The 16,996-nt window shown below is 29.2% G+C and overlaps 2 protein-coding genes across 2 annotated transcripts; one reads left to right on the top strand and one right to left on the bottom strand.

Annotated features, from left to right (window-relative positions):
• Nucleotides 1-1,181: 1,181 nt before the first annotated feature.
• LOC148232581 (uncharacterized) lies at nucleotides 1,182-14,416 on the top strand. The gene is made up of 6 exons (XM_088192638.1): nucleotides 1,182-1,957; nucleotides 7,822-7,989; nucleotides 8,052-8,133; nucleotides 8,257-8,377; nucleotides 11,805-12,550; nucleotides 13,958-14,416. Exons 1-6 carry the CDS (start codon nucleotides 1,817-1,819, stop codon nucleotides 14,041-14,043), a joined length of 1,344 nt encoding a protein of 447 aa, XP_088048764.1. The 5' UTR covers nucleotides 1,182-1,816; the 3' UTR covers nucleotides 14,044-14,416.
• Nucleotides 14,417-14,785: 369 nt separating this feature from the next.
• Nucleotides 14,786-16,856, bottom strand: LOC148232580 (phospholipase A2-like). The gene is made up of 4 exons (XM_088192643.1): nucleotides 16,546-16,856; nucleotides 16,318-16,477; nucleotides 15,017-15,169; nucleotides 14,786-14,955 (listed from the first exon to the last, which is right to left on the bottom strand). The coding sequence occupies exons 1-4, from the start codon at nucleotides 16,790-16,792 to the stop codon at nucleotides 14,871-14,873; spliced, it is 645 nt and encodes a 214-aa protein (XP_088048769.1). The 5' UTR covers nucleotides 16,793-16,856; the 3' UTR covers nucleotides 14,786-14,870.
• Between the last annotated feature and the right edge of the window lie 140 nt (nucleotides 16,857-16,996).

Below are 16,996 nucleotides of genomic sequence, written 5' to 3'. Positions count from 1 at the left end.
TTATAGCACATCCATACCGAAAAGTTAAACACCTGTGTGTACCGCTAAACTACTCTTTGTTTGGAAAGGACGCGCGCTAGACAATATATTTTACTTTACGTATAATATTATTGTTATTTATTTATTAAATCTTCCGTTGTAACCTGACAAGCATAAGCGCAATACGTTACAACTGCGTAAATCAGATATAATGAATACATACAAGTATTAACCACTAGACTTTTCAGTCTGTGAATCGATGACATCTTTATTATTAATTATAAATTATTATGTGTAATATAATTTATAACCAATAGATGTCACTGCAGCTGGTTTTTTAATACTAGTGCATTTTTATTATAAATAAAAATTCGAATACCGCTACTGGGGTTCGAACCCACAACCTAACAGTTACTAGTCTGAGACGTTACGGACTACGCTATTCCGTCCTTTATTTATGTTATTCTACTCTTTGGTTAAAGAATATCTTGACTGTTTCTATTTTATGGCGTTTACACAGTTCGTGGGTGTGTCCAAGAAGCGATGCAATTGATTTGCAAACATCCTCATCTGCGATTCGCAGAGCTGTCTCGTATCAGAAATATAAAATATGTGACGCTTCGTCAAAAGAGCATCGCGAGAACACATTACAACATTCACAGCAGCTTTACCGAAATCACAGCAGACAATAATACAATTCGATATTCAATTTCCATTTTTCTATAAATATATATGTAATAATTTATATACGTTTATAAATTAAACCGGCGTCTATTTGGCTGCAAATTAGCACTTTTTCGGCTTCAAGACAAAGTAATGAAAACTGAGGACCACTCGAAATTATCGCGTTGCAATTAACTTATACAAGATTGGTAAGACGGGTAATAAAAATAATTATTTTTTTGTTATATGCACGTGCAGACAAAACAGCGTTTTAGAGGCCCGCTTAAAAGGAACGATGGTGAATTGACCAGAAATGTATTTCCTTTCCGACGTCATTAATACTAAAAATTTATATTTCGTAAAAATCACAAATTTTCGAAAATTCTGTTGCTGCCGGATCTATTCAACCCAAGATGAAAGTTAAGGAATCGGAAAAAGAAGAATTTCCTCCCACTTCATTATACTAATAATATGTTTTTATTAGCGGATTCATTATAAATCATACAAATCTTTTGTAAATGTCGTAAATAATCTTAACTGTCATAGAAAAATCACTTCAGAACTTCACGAAAGTTCAGCTTGAACTCGCAACCAGTGAAGACTATGTCGAATCGAAGCAAGTGACTCTTCGGAGTGCAGAGAAAAGTAACCGCTTTTTCTTGGACTGTCTAATCTGGTGTATCTAAGCAGAACCTTGAATCCTTTAGAATGTAAATCGATTCCCAAGCTACTGAAGACTATTACGACGCAGTACCACGATATATGATGACATTTATTATGTTACGCATTATTTCAACTGTTGTAATTTAAAAATGTACTACTGCAATAACAAATATAACCATGATTTTCCATGTAGTAGTGTGATAATAAAAAGTTCGAGTATCACTGGCGTATAGAAATATTTTCAAATTAACAATACTGAATGCAGTTGCAAGAATAATGCATAAGAAAGAAACATTTCTAAGACCGCAAGTACGATGAGTATGCACAAAGACATTGAATCACAAGTGTTTCACTCGAAAACAAACAGCCGAAAAAGTTTTCCTCTTCCGAGGGATATCGACGCGCGGGTAGGCGCCAAACCCCGAAGCGAAGAAAAGCTGACGCCGGTTTATAAAAGTGGAGCGCCGCACGCCGCTGAGGTCACTCTTCGTCCGTCTGCTCAGCAATAGGCATGGCTGCTAGTGCCAGAGCTGGTGCCTGCTCTGGCAGAGCTGACTCTCTGCTGATTCTCACGATTCTGTCGATCTTCGTCGGAGTCCTGGCCGATGACTATTGCGCCCTCAACCCACAACACACAATGTGCAAGTACCAAGTAAGAGCTGCTTTAAAATAACAACTTTAAATGTATTGTTACAACCCTTTAAGTAAAAGCGTTCCATACTATATATTTTGAAATATATGGTAAGCAGACTTAAATTTAACATGTTGCGTCACATCAATGTCAATGTCACGGTTAAATTCAACTATGCTAATTAGTGTTAATCAGTAATAAGCAGATACGTTTTGGCCTCTATAAACAGGTAATCCTTTATCAATTTGTGATCCTTGCGATTTTCAAATTCACACAAGGTTTCCCAGCGTGAAGTCAGATATTGTTAATTTAACTAATTTAACGCCACTTGTATATCTATTTAAACCCAAAATATTACGATTATAAACCTACTTTTTGGAAGCGTAGGCTTTAATATATATGAATTACTTTAACAAATAGTAAAGTTTGTATTCGTAGCATTTCTTCTTATATAATATTTACTTACAAACAATTTTCACTATTGCTTATTTAACGATCCACAATTTAAATATTGTTATGAGTAAAGTTTAATAAATATAAATATAATTAAATCATTGCACTAATTGCTTTCTTTAATTAGTAATAATTTTTCTTTAATTAGTATTTATAATATCGAGTTTTAAAAACCTACTGCTTTAATTGCTATCTGAAAAATTGGTTTATTTAAATAATTTTACTTTTCACCTCTACAATTTATATTTTCATAAAATTAGTAGTTTTCCTAAAAGGTAGTTATATTATTTTTTATTAATGAAGTGTTTTTTTGAATATCCGCTATTTTATAACCAGATTAGCCAAGATCTATTCTTAGAAAATGTTACGTCGCGATGTGATTAAAAACAACGACAGTTATCGTGTTCTAAAAACTATTATATACCTTATAAATGACATTTTTTAAATTAAAATTAATTTCAAATTCTATAATATTTTTGACATCTTATCTTTTTTTCTACATTTATAAATAACAAACTTAACCTAGATATTTACACAGTTATTTTTTGGAATAAGATTCATGTCGATATAATTAAAACTATCACGGTTATCGTTTCCTCAAATTTCGTTATATTTCACATAAATATCAAAAATAAAATTTAAATAATTTTAATTTCAATGATGAAACGTTTTTGCCCTTTCTACTTTTTTAATGTTTTATATAGCTGCCATTTTGAAACAATATCGTGTAGGCAAAAATAACAAAACATATATTTTTAACTAGATATTGATATAATTAAAACTACGGCAGTAATTATGCCCTCAATTTAAATTTTATCCCATAATTTTTTTTAAATTTTGTTTTACACCATTTTTTTTAAATTTAAATTTAAATTTTTACATCTATACATTTTAATAAAAAACCATATCGAATTTTTAAATTTTATTTGTTTATTTTATATTGCGAATCAATTTAATTTTAATGTTATTTTAATTGAACGTTTTCGATCTTTCTTCTCTAGGATTTTTTAAGTACAGTAATGATTTTTACATGTAGTTTAAATAAGATTTTGGCAATATGATAAAAATTTCGGCAGTTATTTAAATTCAATTTTGTTATATTCCACATACATAAATTCCGAAAATGTAAGAAAAAAATAATATTTTTTTTTTTTTATTTTTTAATGTTTTTGACTTTTTTCTTTATTCTCTAAGATTTTTAAACAAGATTACGATCATTTTAAATAGCTAGATTATCATGTTGACTAACAAACCTAAACAAGATATTTACAATATTTATTTTAAGAAAAACGTTCATGTCAATATGATTGCAACAACAACAGTTATTATTTCTTCAAATTTCAATATATCACACACCCGCAATTAGCAAAAAATGAAAAAAACATTTTTTTTTCTTCAAAATTATGATTTTATTTTAGTTATTTTTTGCCCATATTTTCATTTTCAGCAAACATTTTAAAACAAGGTATACCAGGTGCAAGCATACATTCACTAGATATTTTAAAGATCTAAATTCAATATGATTAAAGCTTTAGCAGTTATCCTATCTTTATAAAATATAAAAAAATTCACTCTAGCATTATTTTTAATGAAGTTTTTTTTTTGATTAGCCGCTATTTTTAAACGAGTAAGCGAATCAGTCTGGATAACAAAATTAGTCGAGATATTCACAAGATCTATTTTTAGAGCAAGTTTTATGATTAAATGATTAAAACTATGGTAATTATCGTGTCCTTGAATTAATTTTTATCTTAGGTATGGTTTTGGAGTACCCTGGTGATTTTTTAAAGTCGATTTAAAAAATCTACATAAAATACATGTGTAATTTTACATAAGTTTTCTAATCATTGTGGAAAATTAAAAATGTAGATAAATTATTTATTTATATAATTTTGATATTAATCGATCAAAATTGGTGATTTTTTAATAAGTTTATATATAATATATATAATATATATATAACACATATTAAAGTATGCTGAAATGGTTGCGTACTACTGAATTAAATAATAGGCACATCGAATAAGAGTTATTTGTGTTAGAGTAGGAAAATGACAATAAAACTTTACACCATTATATATTATGTAAAAAAAAAACAACCTCAAACCTGTCCTATGTTTTACGTCGTCTCTAAAACACACAATTGTAAAATTCATTACCAACTCTCCGCTATTTATCATTCAACGTTTTATTGTAATCAAGTTTGTCACGATTTACAAATAAGTCTAAGTGTAACGTTACATCACTGAAAATAAATTAAAGGGTTAAAGCCCCACAAGATCAAGGACCGCGTGACTCATTCGATAATCTAATGGGGCTTTAATTTTGTTATCGAAGTCCATTGCCTGCGCCATAAATAACACCCTTGTACGCAAATATCTCCAAAAAATTTAAATCAAAAGAAGTATAGTGTTTATAAACAAACAAAGTTAAAGACCTTGAATCGAAGGAAAAACATTACATAAATAGAAATGAGCAACAACATTTCACAAACTTAATATAAACCTTTTATTGATGACACATTCCTAGTCAAGCCTCAGGTATGAATTTAACTTTGTATACCAGGGGTCAATCACCCTTTTTAAGACACTTAATCGGTGGGCCACATGTGTAATAAATTAGTGATTATTTAATATTTTATTAAATATTATCGGTCTTATATAATACATACATACACAATAGTACTAATCCTTTAATAAGCTTCAATAGCTCGATTTTTATTTAACCACCTCGACATTCATTTTATGATTAGGAAAAAGCTAGAAAAGGCAAATCTTATGTGATTATAATAATTATGATCTATAGATATGTGCTTTGTTGTCCGTTGTCGTGACGCTGCGACGCAGTAGTCTTCAAGTCGATTCAACGTGCTTGCTTAGCTGGACTAAATATGACGATCGAATTGGGAGCGACTGCTTTTGTATGGATATCGACTTTATGGCTGAATTCTAGCACGATAGTATATCGAATACCTTGGCTCGAATCCCACATTGACCCTAGTTTTTTCAACTTCTATCAATTAAGTATTTCTAGATTATTCTTTTAAATTTTAATAATGATATTAAAATATTACATTATTATTAAAATACACTTTTGTTTTAAACTCTATTTTTTAATGATTTTTACTTCTTTACGTTTTTTTAAAAAGAGTTACGAAATTAAAAAAATATTAGCCGCCATTTTTAAATAAGATGGTGGATCATACTTGCTAACAAATTTATTCGAGATATTATCAAAATGTTTTACTTTAATCAATTTCATGTCTGACTGTTATTTTTTATTTATTTTTTTAATCATATACATAATTTTATAGACATACTAATTATATATAATATACATGCTACTGGTTTAAAGTCATATACATGTTTATAATTAGTTATTAGCTTAAATTTAATCAAAAATAAGAATATAAAACAAAACGTTTCTGGTTATAATTTTAGGGTAAATTGAAAAAAAAGTGAGAGAAAAAAATGGAAACAAAAAAAATGACACCGGTCAGATCAACTGACAGTTATCGTGTCCCACACATAAATTGCAAAAAAATGTAAAAAAGTATACTTTTTAATTGTAATATCTGTTATAAAATATTTTTAACCTTTTTACTTGACTTACAAATTTGCCGATATAATTAAAACTACAGTATCGTGTCTTCATAAATCCAAATAAATTACAACAAAATGTAAATAAAATATTTATTTTATTTTAATGTATACATATTTTAAATTATTTTAACGAAGTTACGATATTTAATTTTTAATTTTACGTCATTTAGTAATAAAATTGTGAATCAGGAAACAGACTTAAACGAGATGTTTTAGTATGTTACCTGATTCACATATTTATATAGTGCCCTCAAATATCCAAAGAAAAAAAAAATTTAACGTTGGATAACGAAATATTCCGTTTTTTCTGGACTAAGCGTTATCGGCGGGCAACGAAATTTTCAGAATAAAAAATAAATTACATTAGTGCCACCTCTTCATTAATTTCTATTTTAAAATAATTTTTACCTTTTCTGTCTAAGATTTTTTAACGATTTTTTGATGTTTTGGATAGCCGCCATTTTGAAACAAGATGGTGGATCAGGCTGGCTTATAAACTTAACCAAGATATTTTTAAAACAATTTTTTTATCAAAATGATTAAACTCCAAATAAGTAACTAAATAAAATTTAAATTTAATTATTTTTTTAATTTACATTTTAAAATGTTTTTTACTTTTTTACTTTTCTCTCTAAGATTTTTAACGAATTTTTTAATGTTTTCTTATATAAATATGGTGTTGGGATTACACAAAAGTGTAACAATAGTTTTTATATTTCTTTTTAATATTAATAGGATAATATAAAAAAAACGTGAAGTGACGTCCCTGATTCTAAACCAAAAATTCTCGGATCATCCCTCAAATAAAATCTAAAAAAAGTAGTAAAAAAATCTATCCCGAAAATATTTTTTTAAATATATCATTTCAGTGAAATCATATCAAAATACATTTTCACCGGTATATTTTTACCAGTGAAAATATAATTTATCTGACAGGTGCTAGTAAAACAATTATCACTTTTCAGAAATTAAAAATTCACGTCAAAAGCAATCAAGTCGTGTCGTCGCCGCCGAGGTGGAAACTCTCGGTAGCGAGCGTTCCCACTGTGACAGTGATGGCGTGACATTTTATTGCTTTTGGTGTTGATTTTTGACTTCTGAGAAGGGATAATTGTTTTTTTGCGCTCTCCTATTGGGAAAAATTCGGTTTAGATATGTTTCATTCGAATCTCACTTATTGTAAGTCGTAATATTGATATAATAGTCTTAATATGAACACAAGAACTCTGTAAATGTGTCATCCTTTGCAACGAGAATAATTTTTAATAAATATATCTAAAAATGCTTGAGATAGCTATTTTGTAATAAACCCAATAAGCATAATGTAGAAAAGCCAAGATTTTTAATGATGCATCGTATATTGATCATAAAATTACAAGTTTGTGGTTAGATGGCAAATTTACTTTTGTGTCAGGAATCAAATATAGCATCTTCAATTAGTAAATATATTATTATAAAATATGTATTGTTTCTTAGACATTTGAACGATTATGTAACATGATTCTGGTTATCCAAATATTATCTAACGGATGACTATAGGTCAGGTTCCACACCTGTTTGACTCCTATTACAAATATCATCATTGTTAAAATCATATTTAATTCAGTGAGAGCTTACAGTTTATACTTATATCAAATATTAAACTAAATCCCAAGACGGAGTCAAAAATTACATAAGAATTTCACACTATGTGCTAACTTGCCGTATTCCACGTGTACTAAAAGACACCATGGCAACTGTTGAATGAATTAATACCTCAATGGAGCTAAGCGAACCGGTTGATATTCAGGTGTCACCGCAGATATCGCTAATTTTAATTTCAAATCGCAGGGTATCGGACCCCAGTGCGGCTACGGATCCAGAAGTGGCCGTCTCACGGAGTCCGAGAAGCAATCAATATTGAACACACACAATAGACTGAGGTCCAGGATAGCGAGCGGACAGGAGGCGAAAGGATCTCCTGGGCCTCAACCTCCAGCCGTAGACATGCAGTATCTGGTGAGTTTGTTATTATGATTCATCGTTAGGGCTCTTTCGATAACGGATGTTGTCACTTGCAGCACTGGGATGACGAATTGGCCACCATAGCCCAGAGGTGGGCGGATCAGTGTATTTTCGAGCACGACGACTTCAGAAATAGCCGTAAGTATAAATTAGCGCGTAATTAATGCGACGTCGATTTGTGTTATTCAAATCGACGATCGTAAATAAGACGAACGTTCTATGGCACACTGACCTCTGTTTGACGTGACTTTCGGCTTGCAGCTAGGTTCAGCGTAGGACAGAACCTCTTCTTGTCGGAAGGAGGAGTACCATGGGATCAAGCCATCTATTCTTGGTACAGCGAGGTGGAGTTTTTCGATAAGAACCTCGTGGATAATTTTGTGTATGTATACTTTTTTTTTATTATTGCACTAAAACTAGAAGATGTATTATCACAAAGCCTTTCACTTAAAATGGGGCTAGATGCAAAATAAGTCTCTCGAAAAGAAAAGCATTTTTTAAATTTGAAAGCTTGAAATATGTATCACTAGGTTACAAAAATACAAAAATTTGAGTTTGTTAGATGAAGACTTAAAGACATGTCTATGTTAGTATGTACTATATTACTATCTACTATACTTTGTCCAGAAATCAAAGTCAGTAAACATCATTTAACAAAAGCATTTCATTGATTTGCTTTCGACGAATAATCTTGTCATTTACTTTTTGACTGATCAATCCAAAGTTTCTAGTTGTATTTTTATTGCTACTTTGCTTTTTTTTAAAGTTGAAAAACGTGATTAATCAAACATAGTGTAGTTTGAATATATGTAATGCATATAGATGTTTTATCCATTGTAAATTGTAAATATTATGAGTTTATAAAATAATAAATACAGACAGAAGTCGCATCTCATATATTCCTTCATAATCTGCACTTCTGATATGAGAGTATTGGGCAAAGTATATTCAAATCTAACCGAGCGTTTCTACTGCGATGGTGACAGCACGATTTTATTGCTTTTGACGTAGATTTAATCAGGGTTCCCTTGAATTTGGTCAAAAAAATGCATACTATGAATTTTAATAAAATGTTAATGTAAAAGAAACGACTTTTGTCCACCCGCTGAAAAAAATTGAAATGACGTCCCTGGCGACTGCTTGTTCTGGGTCATGATTTTAAATAACCTTTAGATAAAAATATAAATTTCGCATAAAATAAAAAAAAATGTACAATGAACTATAGTTACACCGGGAAAAAAATTGACTACCTGCGTTGTTGAACTATGTTAGTGCAATATTAATTTAGAAATGTTTTCTAATAAAGTATTTAAACTAAACAATAATTAAAATTAAATAAATTGTGATAACTGATATCTTTTACCATATTATCATATCAATTATAGTAATAATTTTATTTGTAATGAATTTTTTTTAAATATAAAAAAGACTGTCATATAAATTATAAGGGTATTAGCCAAATATTGATTCATCATCTCATATGGTATCTGAATGTAACTTTAAGAAGTACATATATGAGCTCTATTATACATAGTACATCTACATAATTGTTAAATCAATGTTAAAAAACATATTTGCTTCAATTCTAAAAAAAATTGACCTGTTTTTGTATTATTATTATAATATATTATTAAAAAATACAAAGCATATTTTTTTATATTCTTGGGTATAACTAGTTTAATTTATTATTGTTTAGATTGAGATATCTTATTTCAAAACAGATCAATACCATATCTAATAGTTTTCTTTATAGGTGTAATTATGTTTTTATTATCATGAGAATTATAATATTTTAATGCGTTTATTGTTGCTATGCAAATTTTTATATTTATTGCTACTTAATATTTAAATAGCAATAAATAATAAAAAAATAAGTACAGATATAATTCCAAGTGGCTTAGTCATTTGTAGGCAGCAGATTTTTATAATTTTTTTACTCTGTTGTCTGATTTTTATAGGAAATATTTTTATCAGATTTATTTATTAATTTTATTGATTAATTGAATAAAAAAATATTTTAACAGGTAGTAAAAAATGAATATAAATTAAAATTAAATTCATTTTTAATTTTTTGCTCATTTGTGAGGGTTTTTAAGAACCTGATAAATGCTGTAGTTTTAATGAAATCGGCATTAAATTCAATCTAAAAATATAACTTTTAAATATCTCGCCTAAGTTTCTTAGCTGGTCTGATCTGCCTTATGTTTTCAAAATGGCGGCTATTCAAAAAATAAAAAAAACTCGGGTGATAAAGTCTTAGAAAAAAGTAAAGATAAAATCGATTTAATTTTTTTTTTATTTTAATTTAAATAAAATTTTTATTACTCTTTTTAACGTTATGTATTTTTTATTATTATTATTTAAATAGCTGCCATTTTGAAACGATATGGTGGATCAGACTGGATAACAAGCTTAACCGAGATATTAATAAGATCTATTTTTAGCTATATATTTAAAACTACGACAATTATCGTTTCCTCAAATATCCAATTAAATACATGAAAATATATTTTTTGGCAAATTTAAATTTAATTTTAATTTCAATAAAAAAAGATTTTTGATTTTATTACAATTTTAAAAATTTTTTTAACGTAATAAATATTTTTAATAGCAGCCATTTTGAAATAAGACTGGCTAAGTCGCTTCATGAGTCCCTCTGCAATATATGCTCAGACAATCTACCTAGAAATTCTTGATAGAAAATTAAAAAAAACAACCTTATCATTATAATATAGAAGAGATTATTTCGAATGAGTAACGCGTCGATATAAAAATACATTTTTTAGCCAAGTATATTTTTCTCATGTAACTAAATTAAATGGCACGATAACTACCGTAGTTTTAATCATATCGACATGAAACTTATTTTAAAAAAGCTCTCTTAATTTAAAATGGCAGCTTGCAAATTAAAAAAATATACAAGATATCAAAAAAAGTAATAAATTCGCAACTCCGTTAAAAAATCATAGAAAAAAAAGTTTAGAGGTCAAAAATGTGATATTATAATTATATAAAAAATAAAATAAATACAATATTTTACACACTTGCCGGACGGAATTTCGATTATATTTTAAGCTCTTCAACAATATATGTAAATTATTATTTGTATATTTATTAAATATTAAAAAATGCGTATATAAGCAAGTTGTTTCTTTAAAACTACTTATTAAAGCATTTAAGTATAAATATATAATAACCAACTCAAACTCAACTCAACTCAAGTTTAGTAATAATCGACTTCAAAGTTCGTCACCGTCACTTTGGAAGATCACGAGTCGTTAATTGTAATAAAAAAGCTAGTTACTAACTAAATAAAAACGTCACCGACTTAACTGAAGTGCAGATGCAAACGATAGCAAAAATACAACGCATCTGCGTTAAGCTTTCGACATATGAAAAGCCCACTTTATCGCAATAAACAAGTACTTGCCAATTCAATTAATATAAAAAGGACTAGCTTAAGACGTCGCACTTGCATTTTAATTTACAGTATTGTAGAAAACTAAATGAAAAATATTAAAGACGCACAGTCTCGATTTACCAAAACAAATACTCGTCGGTATCTGAGTATTAAAAAAATAATACCATTTGAAGAGAAATACATACTTTATTGCAAGGACAATGTTTTTCAAGTGTGTTTATCTTTAAATGCAGTGCAAACATTATATTAATAGCGTATAATAATATTGTTTCCTAGATCCTTTTTATTTCCATAAGTTTATAGCATACCTAACCATCTTTATTTTATGTCTTAATTTGTATTGCTTTCTAGTGATTTATTTAAATTTATTTACATAATCGTGTTTCAGAGCTGACAGCGTGACCGGTCATTTTACCCAATTGGCATGGGGAAACACTCGCTTCATCGGCTGCGCTAAAAGGACATATCCACAAAAGAAGTACAGATATAAAAGAGAGACGGGAATGGTAGATTTTTTGGAACGATTTGGTCCGGAAAACGTGCCTGAAGACGGCGAAAATCCCAGACAGGCTAGGAATATAGACAACTATAACGGTCATTATTCGAACAGGAACAATTACAACTGGGATGCTTATCTGCCCAAAGGAAAGGAAAAAGAAGAAGTTAAATACGACGAAGCCAGTCAGTACGATTCAGAATGGAAAGCTTACAATAAAACTCTTCATCAGTATTACGAGAAATATAAGAACGTGATTCAAAACAACGAAGATTACAAAGCTAGGTTGAAAGAGTACAAAGACTATTTGAGTCGAGTCACGGAACTGAACGATCAATCCAAGAATTATAAGCAGCAAATGGACGATTTCAATCATCTGTATCAGAAATACGAGGACTATAAAAAAGTCCAGGATAGATTGAAATATTACGAGCAGAAGCAAAAAGCCAAGGTGGCATCTAAGAAAAAACTTAATCCCGTCATAAATACCGGTTATAGCTTCTCGACTGAGCATCCCATAATAGCTGGCGTAGAATTTGAGTACTACGTCTGTAATTATGGTCCTTCTGGCAATTATCAAGGAGCTAGGATGTACACTAAAGGACAAAGTCAATGCCCCTATTATGGACTTTGCAACGGTATGTACGAATCTTTGAATTAAAATATACAACAGTTTTTTTACACTTGGACCAAAATATGGCTTCAGTTGCGATGTTTTAAAAGTGGAATTAGATTTGTTATTTCCTTATAAAAATCGTTTGCTTGACTATTATAGTTTGCACATGTTAAGATTTGGCAACATTGCACTTGTCATTCCGGGTAGCACATTCCATTTGCTGTCGGCCTTGTAAATTAAATTATTATCTTTTGTGTTTTTTAAGGCAACGAAGACTGTTGTTGATAGTTCATTTGCGGATTTATGCGCGACAAGTGCTTTTTACCTGGCTAATCATATTTTTATGTAAAATATGTTTAGATAACGCTGGATGTACTGTTCATCAACAAACATCAACTGCCACTAAGCGGATGTTTAAAAGCGCAGGAACACTTAATACAAAATTAAGAACCATTTTAAAATACGAAACGTTCTATGTGTGATTTATTTTAATTATGTTTTATACATATATATAAATTATTTATATATTTTTTGCTATAATATTCAGTATTCGAATAGTCCATCATGTCGAATATTGCAATCTCTGCGGAAGTACTTTTTGTGCTAAATCCAGAAGTGAAGCCCAGGCGTTGGACTTCAGGGCCTAAGCTCATCATTAGGCGAATAGGGAAGTTCTGAAAACCCATACTATAGAGATTTGGACGATGCATCTACATATCCATCGACGAGTCACCTCTTATCTCGTCGTAACTGAAATTTTTTTTTAATGATAAAATTTGTTTAAAGTTCAAACAACTTTTCACAATTTAGAAACATTATTTTTGATCGATTATCAATATTTTTATGTTTACAGATGTGTTAGTTTAATACAATTCAACAAATAATAAAAATAAAACGTTTGTGGTTAGAGAGACGGCAAAAATTTAACCAGCATGATAGACGAGTGGTTAAATTAATTAATAAGCATTTATAGTCGTTGACTATAAATGCTTATTAATAGTAATTTAGTTTTATTTAGTTTTCTAGAATTGATTTCTCCTTCATCAATTAACTATATAGATTTTATCTGAAATTTATGGGTTTGAATCCCATATGAAACTTTGTGTTTTTCTAAAAAAGTTCTATCGTATCTGGGAGATCGGAAGTAGTGATTATTATATAATTATAATTCCGACCGCTCATCATAGACTAGGTTCTTCTAGATTTTCCTAATCTCACGGATGGATATCGTGAAGAATAATTAAAATCGAACTAGGCCATATATATTAGGTATTGAAATATCTCTAATTAAAATATCATATATGTATAAAACAATTAAATTAAAAAATAATTCAAGTAAATGAAGGATCTGGATCCATTTTGCCTTTGAATTTTATTTTTGTGTCAAAAACAATATTTTTAATTAATTATTTTTATTATGAAATTATAGATCCTCTCACCAAAGAGTATTACCCATCGTTGGAGGAGGAGAACGACCCCATTTTGGCATCTTTGTACTACAGCCAAGAAACGTAGTAGCTGACTTTGGAGAGTTAATATTGACATTGTTCCTAGCGAGAGCGTCTTCGTCTAATCGTTTGTGCAAATACTGAATGGAGTGTGATGATAGTATGGAGAGTGTTAATAATTAATTAGATTATGAACTCGATGCCAAGTTTTAACGACGTCGAAACCGTATACCACCATATTAAGCAAATACTACGTTCATATCTAAGGTTAATTAAGAGAATGCCATTGTGTATTTGTATTAGGAATACGCACACTATGTGATACGTATTTTTATTTAGTTTAATATTATATTAATTATGAAATGTAACCAAATTTATTTGTAATATATAAGCTTTATTTTTTATACTTATAAAATTAAATGAACGCATTTTTAATCATTTATTATGTTTAATTTGTCATTATCCTATGATTATTGTATACAATGTATACTATGAGCACATGTTGATTTTTAATATACAACAAATTAAAATTCTAGGTCAAGCTTGTATACGTTAGTAAACGATAAAAGTTGAACAAACGCCAAATAATGCAATTAAAATAATTTACTGCTCAAAAATTATTTTAGAGCGATAAATGGGTTATGATTATTATTTTTTATCTCTTAATTCTCAGCTGAGAATAATGAGAACATATTCAACACATGTTTTCAGAATCGACTTTTTACTATTATATAATATGTTACTATTTGACATATTATTATAAAATAATAATATTATTAACGCCACATACTATTAGAATAAAAAAGTAGTTTTGCTATTGTATACTTTATTTGGCCACTTAGAACAATTTTTTTCATTATTTTTAGACTGGAAATCGATTTCAAAACATTTTCATCAATAGGGCGGTACATCGAACCATTGATATATTTGCTGCTTGCTAGTGTCATATTCATATTCTACACATTTTCTCCGTATAACCCTAAAAAAAATAGGAAGAGGTTAGTATATAATTAATTAAAAAATAAACATACTTATCTTACCCTCTATATTTTACACATTTTACAACTGGAAAATCTAGTCGAAAGCATTGGGTTCCTATTGCGTTGAAGTATATTTTTCCCATGACTTCCTGTATTCCGTCATTAGCCAACTTTAGACAGTTGTAAAATGCTTCGTCACAATCGCAATGCAGTCTGTTGATAATATAATACGTTTATATAAAATAGGGTAGTTAAATATAGAGCCGATTTTATATTTCAATGTGTTGATTACACATTAACACTTTGTAGGCGAGAATCGATAATTTTCGCTTCACGACGCTAATCTGTTATAAGCGGGAGACGAGGACGAAACTTTTTTTGCTACTCTGCTAAAGTAAAACGATGTTGGCCGCTTTCGTAACTATTAGGACCAAACGCAGAAAAAATGTTGGGATTTCATTCATTTACGTTCATCTGTTGTTGTAAATATTTACAATCAAATAGGCCATCGTGGCGCATTGGGGTAACCTGTTTGATCATGACGATCATAGTTTAAATTTATTTAAAAAAGTATTTAAAACAGGAATCTACTTTACAAATAATTACGAAAACAGTCGACCAATTTTTGCATTAAAGCAATGTCAATAACACACATCTTCTTATAATATAATATGTCACATTATTATCGCAAAAAGGTTTTCAATTCATCCCTCAATTATTTCTTCCAAAGCCAAGTTTAAATTTTCATGTATATATAGTTGTCAACTTATTCTTGTAAATCACGTATATACACACATACATACGTTCCTTATAGATATTTTTAAATAAAAATGGTATAGCATAGCTTTTATGGATTTATATTTTAAGTAAGTACCTAGCCGATAAAACTGTAACCAAAATAAAATATTTTATTGAGAGTTGCATTAAATACTAATAAACTTTTATAATAATAAACTAATAAACTAAATTTTATTATATAATAATAAACTAATACTAGTCATTCAAATTATTAAAATAAAAACTATTTTTATTTAAAATAATAAATAAATTATTGATATTAGTTAATTAAAAAAAACAGGACGGGGAGAAGGATGAAACAACCCGATAATGTTTGTTAACTTCTATATATAAAAATATAAGCTATTGTCTATGAACTACGAAAAAATATTATATGCTATAATATAACATATTTATGATTTATTTTTATTTTTTAAGAATATAGAATATTTGAAAGTAACTAATTGTTCGTAATAAGAAGTAAGAAATATTTTTAACTCTTTTCCTCCTTTTCATATGATAAAATTATTTAGAAGCTCTGTGGTTCTTAGTTTAGTATTTAACAAATATACAAATATATTTACTTAGTATAAAACTCATCGTTGACTAAACCATGCGCAGTGTGACCAGCAGGAATAATATCATCGCAGTAGTCGTGCTGCCTGCAACATCTATCCGTTTCGTTTTTCTCTCCTAAATCGTGATAATTTTCAGCAACGTTTCCCGGTCCGCACCATTTTGTTCCTACATATTTATTTTTATTTTATGTAATTATAAAACATTTTAAAAATATATAAAAAAAAAATTCACACCTGGAAAAGTGAAAGAGATGCGTTCCTCCGGAGGATCGGGGGGATTGTCTTCGTCGATTGTGTTTCTATCTATTTTCTCGTAAGGAATCGGATAGATTCCTTCTTCTTCTGCATTCCACGGATCAATTATTTTATTGTGTCCCGTGTGCATGCTAGTGAAAGTCCAACAACGAACGCAAGACACTTTTATCAGGATCGCGCACAGAAGGAGCCGCGAGACTGGCAACACTGAATTGCGCATCGGCATGTTTGAATATCAAACGTCTACACAAGCTCATCGCTCACATCTTTTATATATACGTTTGGCGAAACGAGCACTTAAAATTTCAACGACAGTGTAGATTAAAGTATTTACATATCGTTGGAAAACCGCGAGCGGTAATCGGAGGCGATTTATACGTATTTAAAAATCGACAATTACTTTTTTGAACACGTCAAAGTCAATACAATT

Source organism: Plectrocnemia conspersa, unplaced genomic scaffold (genome assembly GCF_051122295.1).
Source record: "Plectrocnemia conspersa isolate PC_06_02 unplaced genomic scaffold, ASM5112229v1 ptg000009l, whole genome shotgun sequence".
NCBI lineage: Eukaryota > Metazoa > Arthropoda > Insecta > Trichoptera > Polycentropodidae > Plectrocnemia > Plectrocnemia conspersa.
This window is presented reverse-complemented; position numbering and strand designations above follow the sequence as displayed.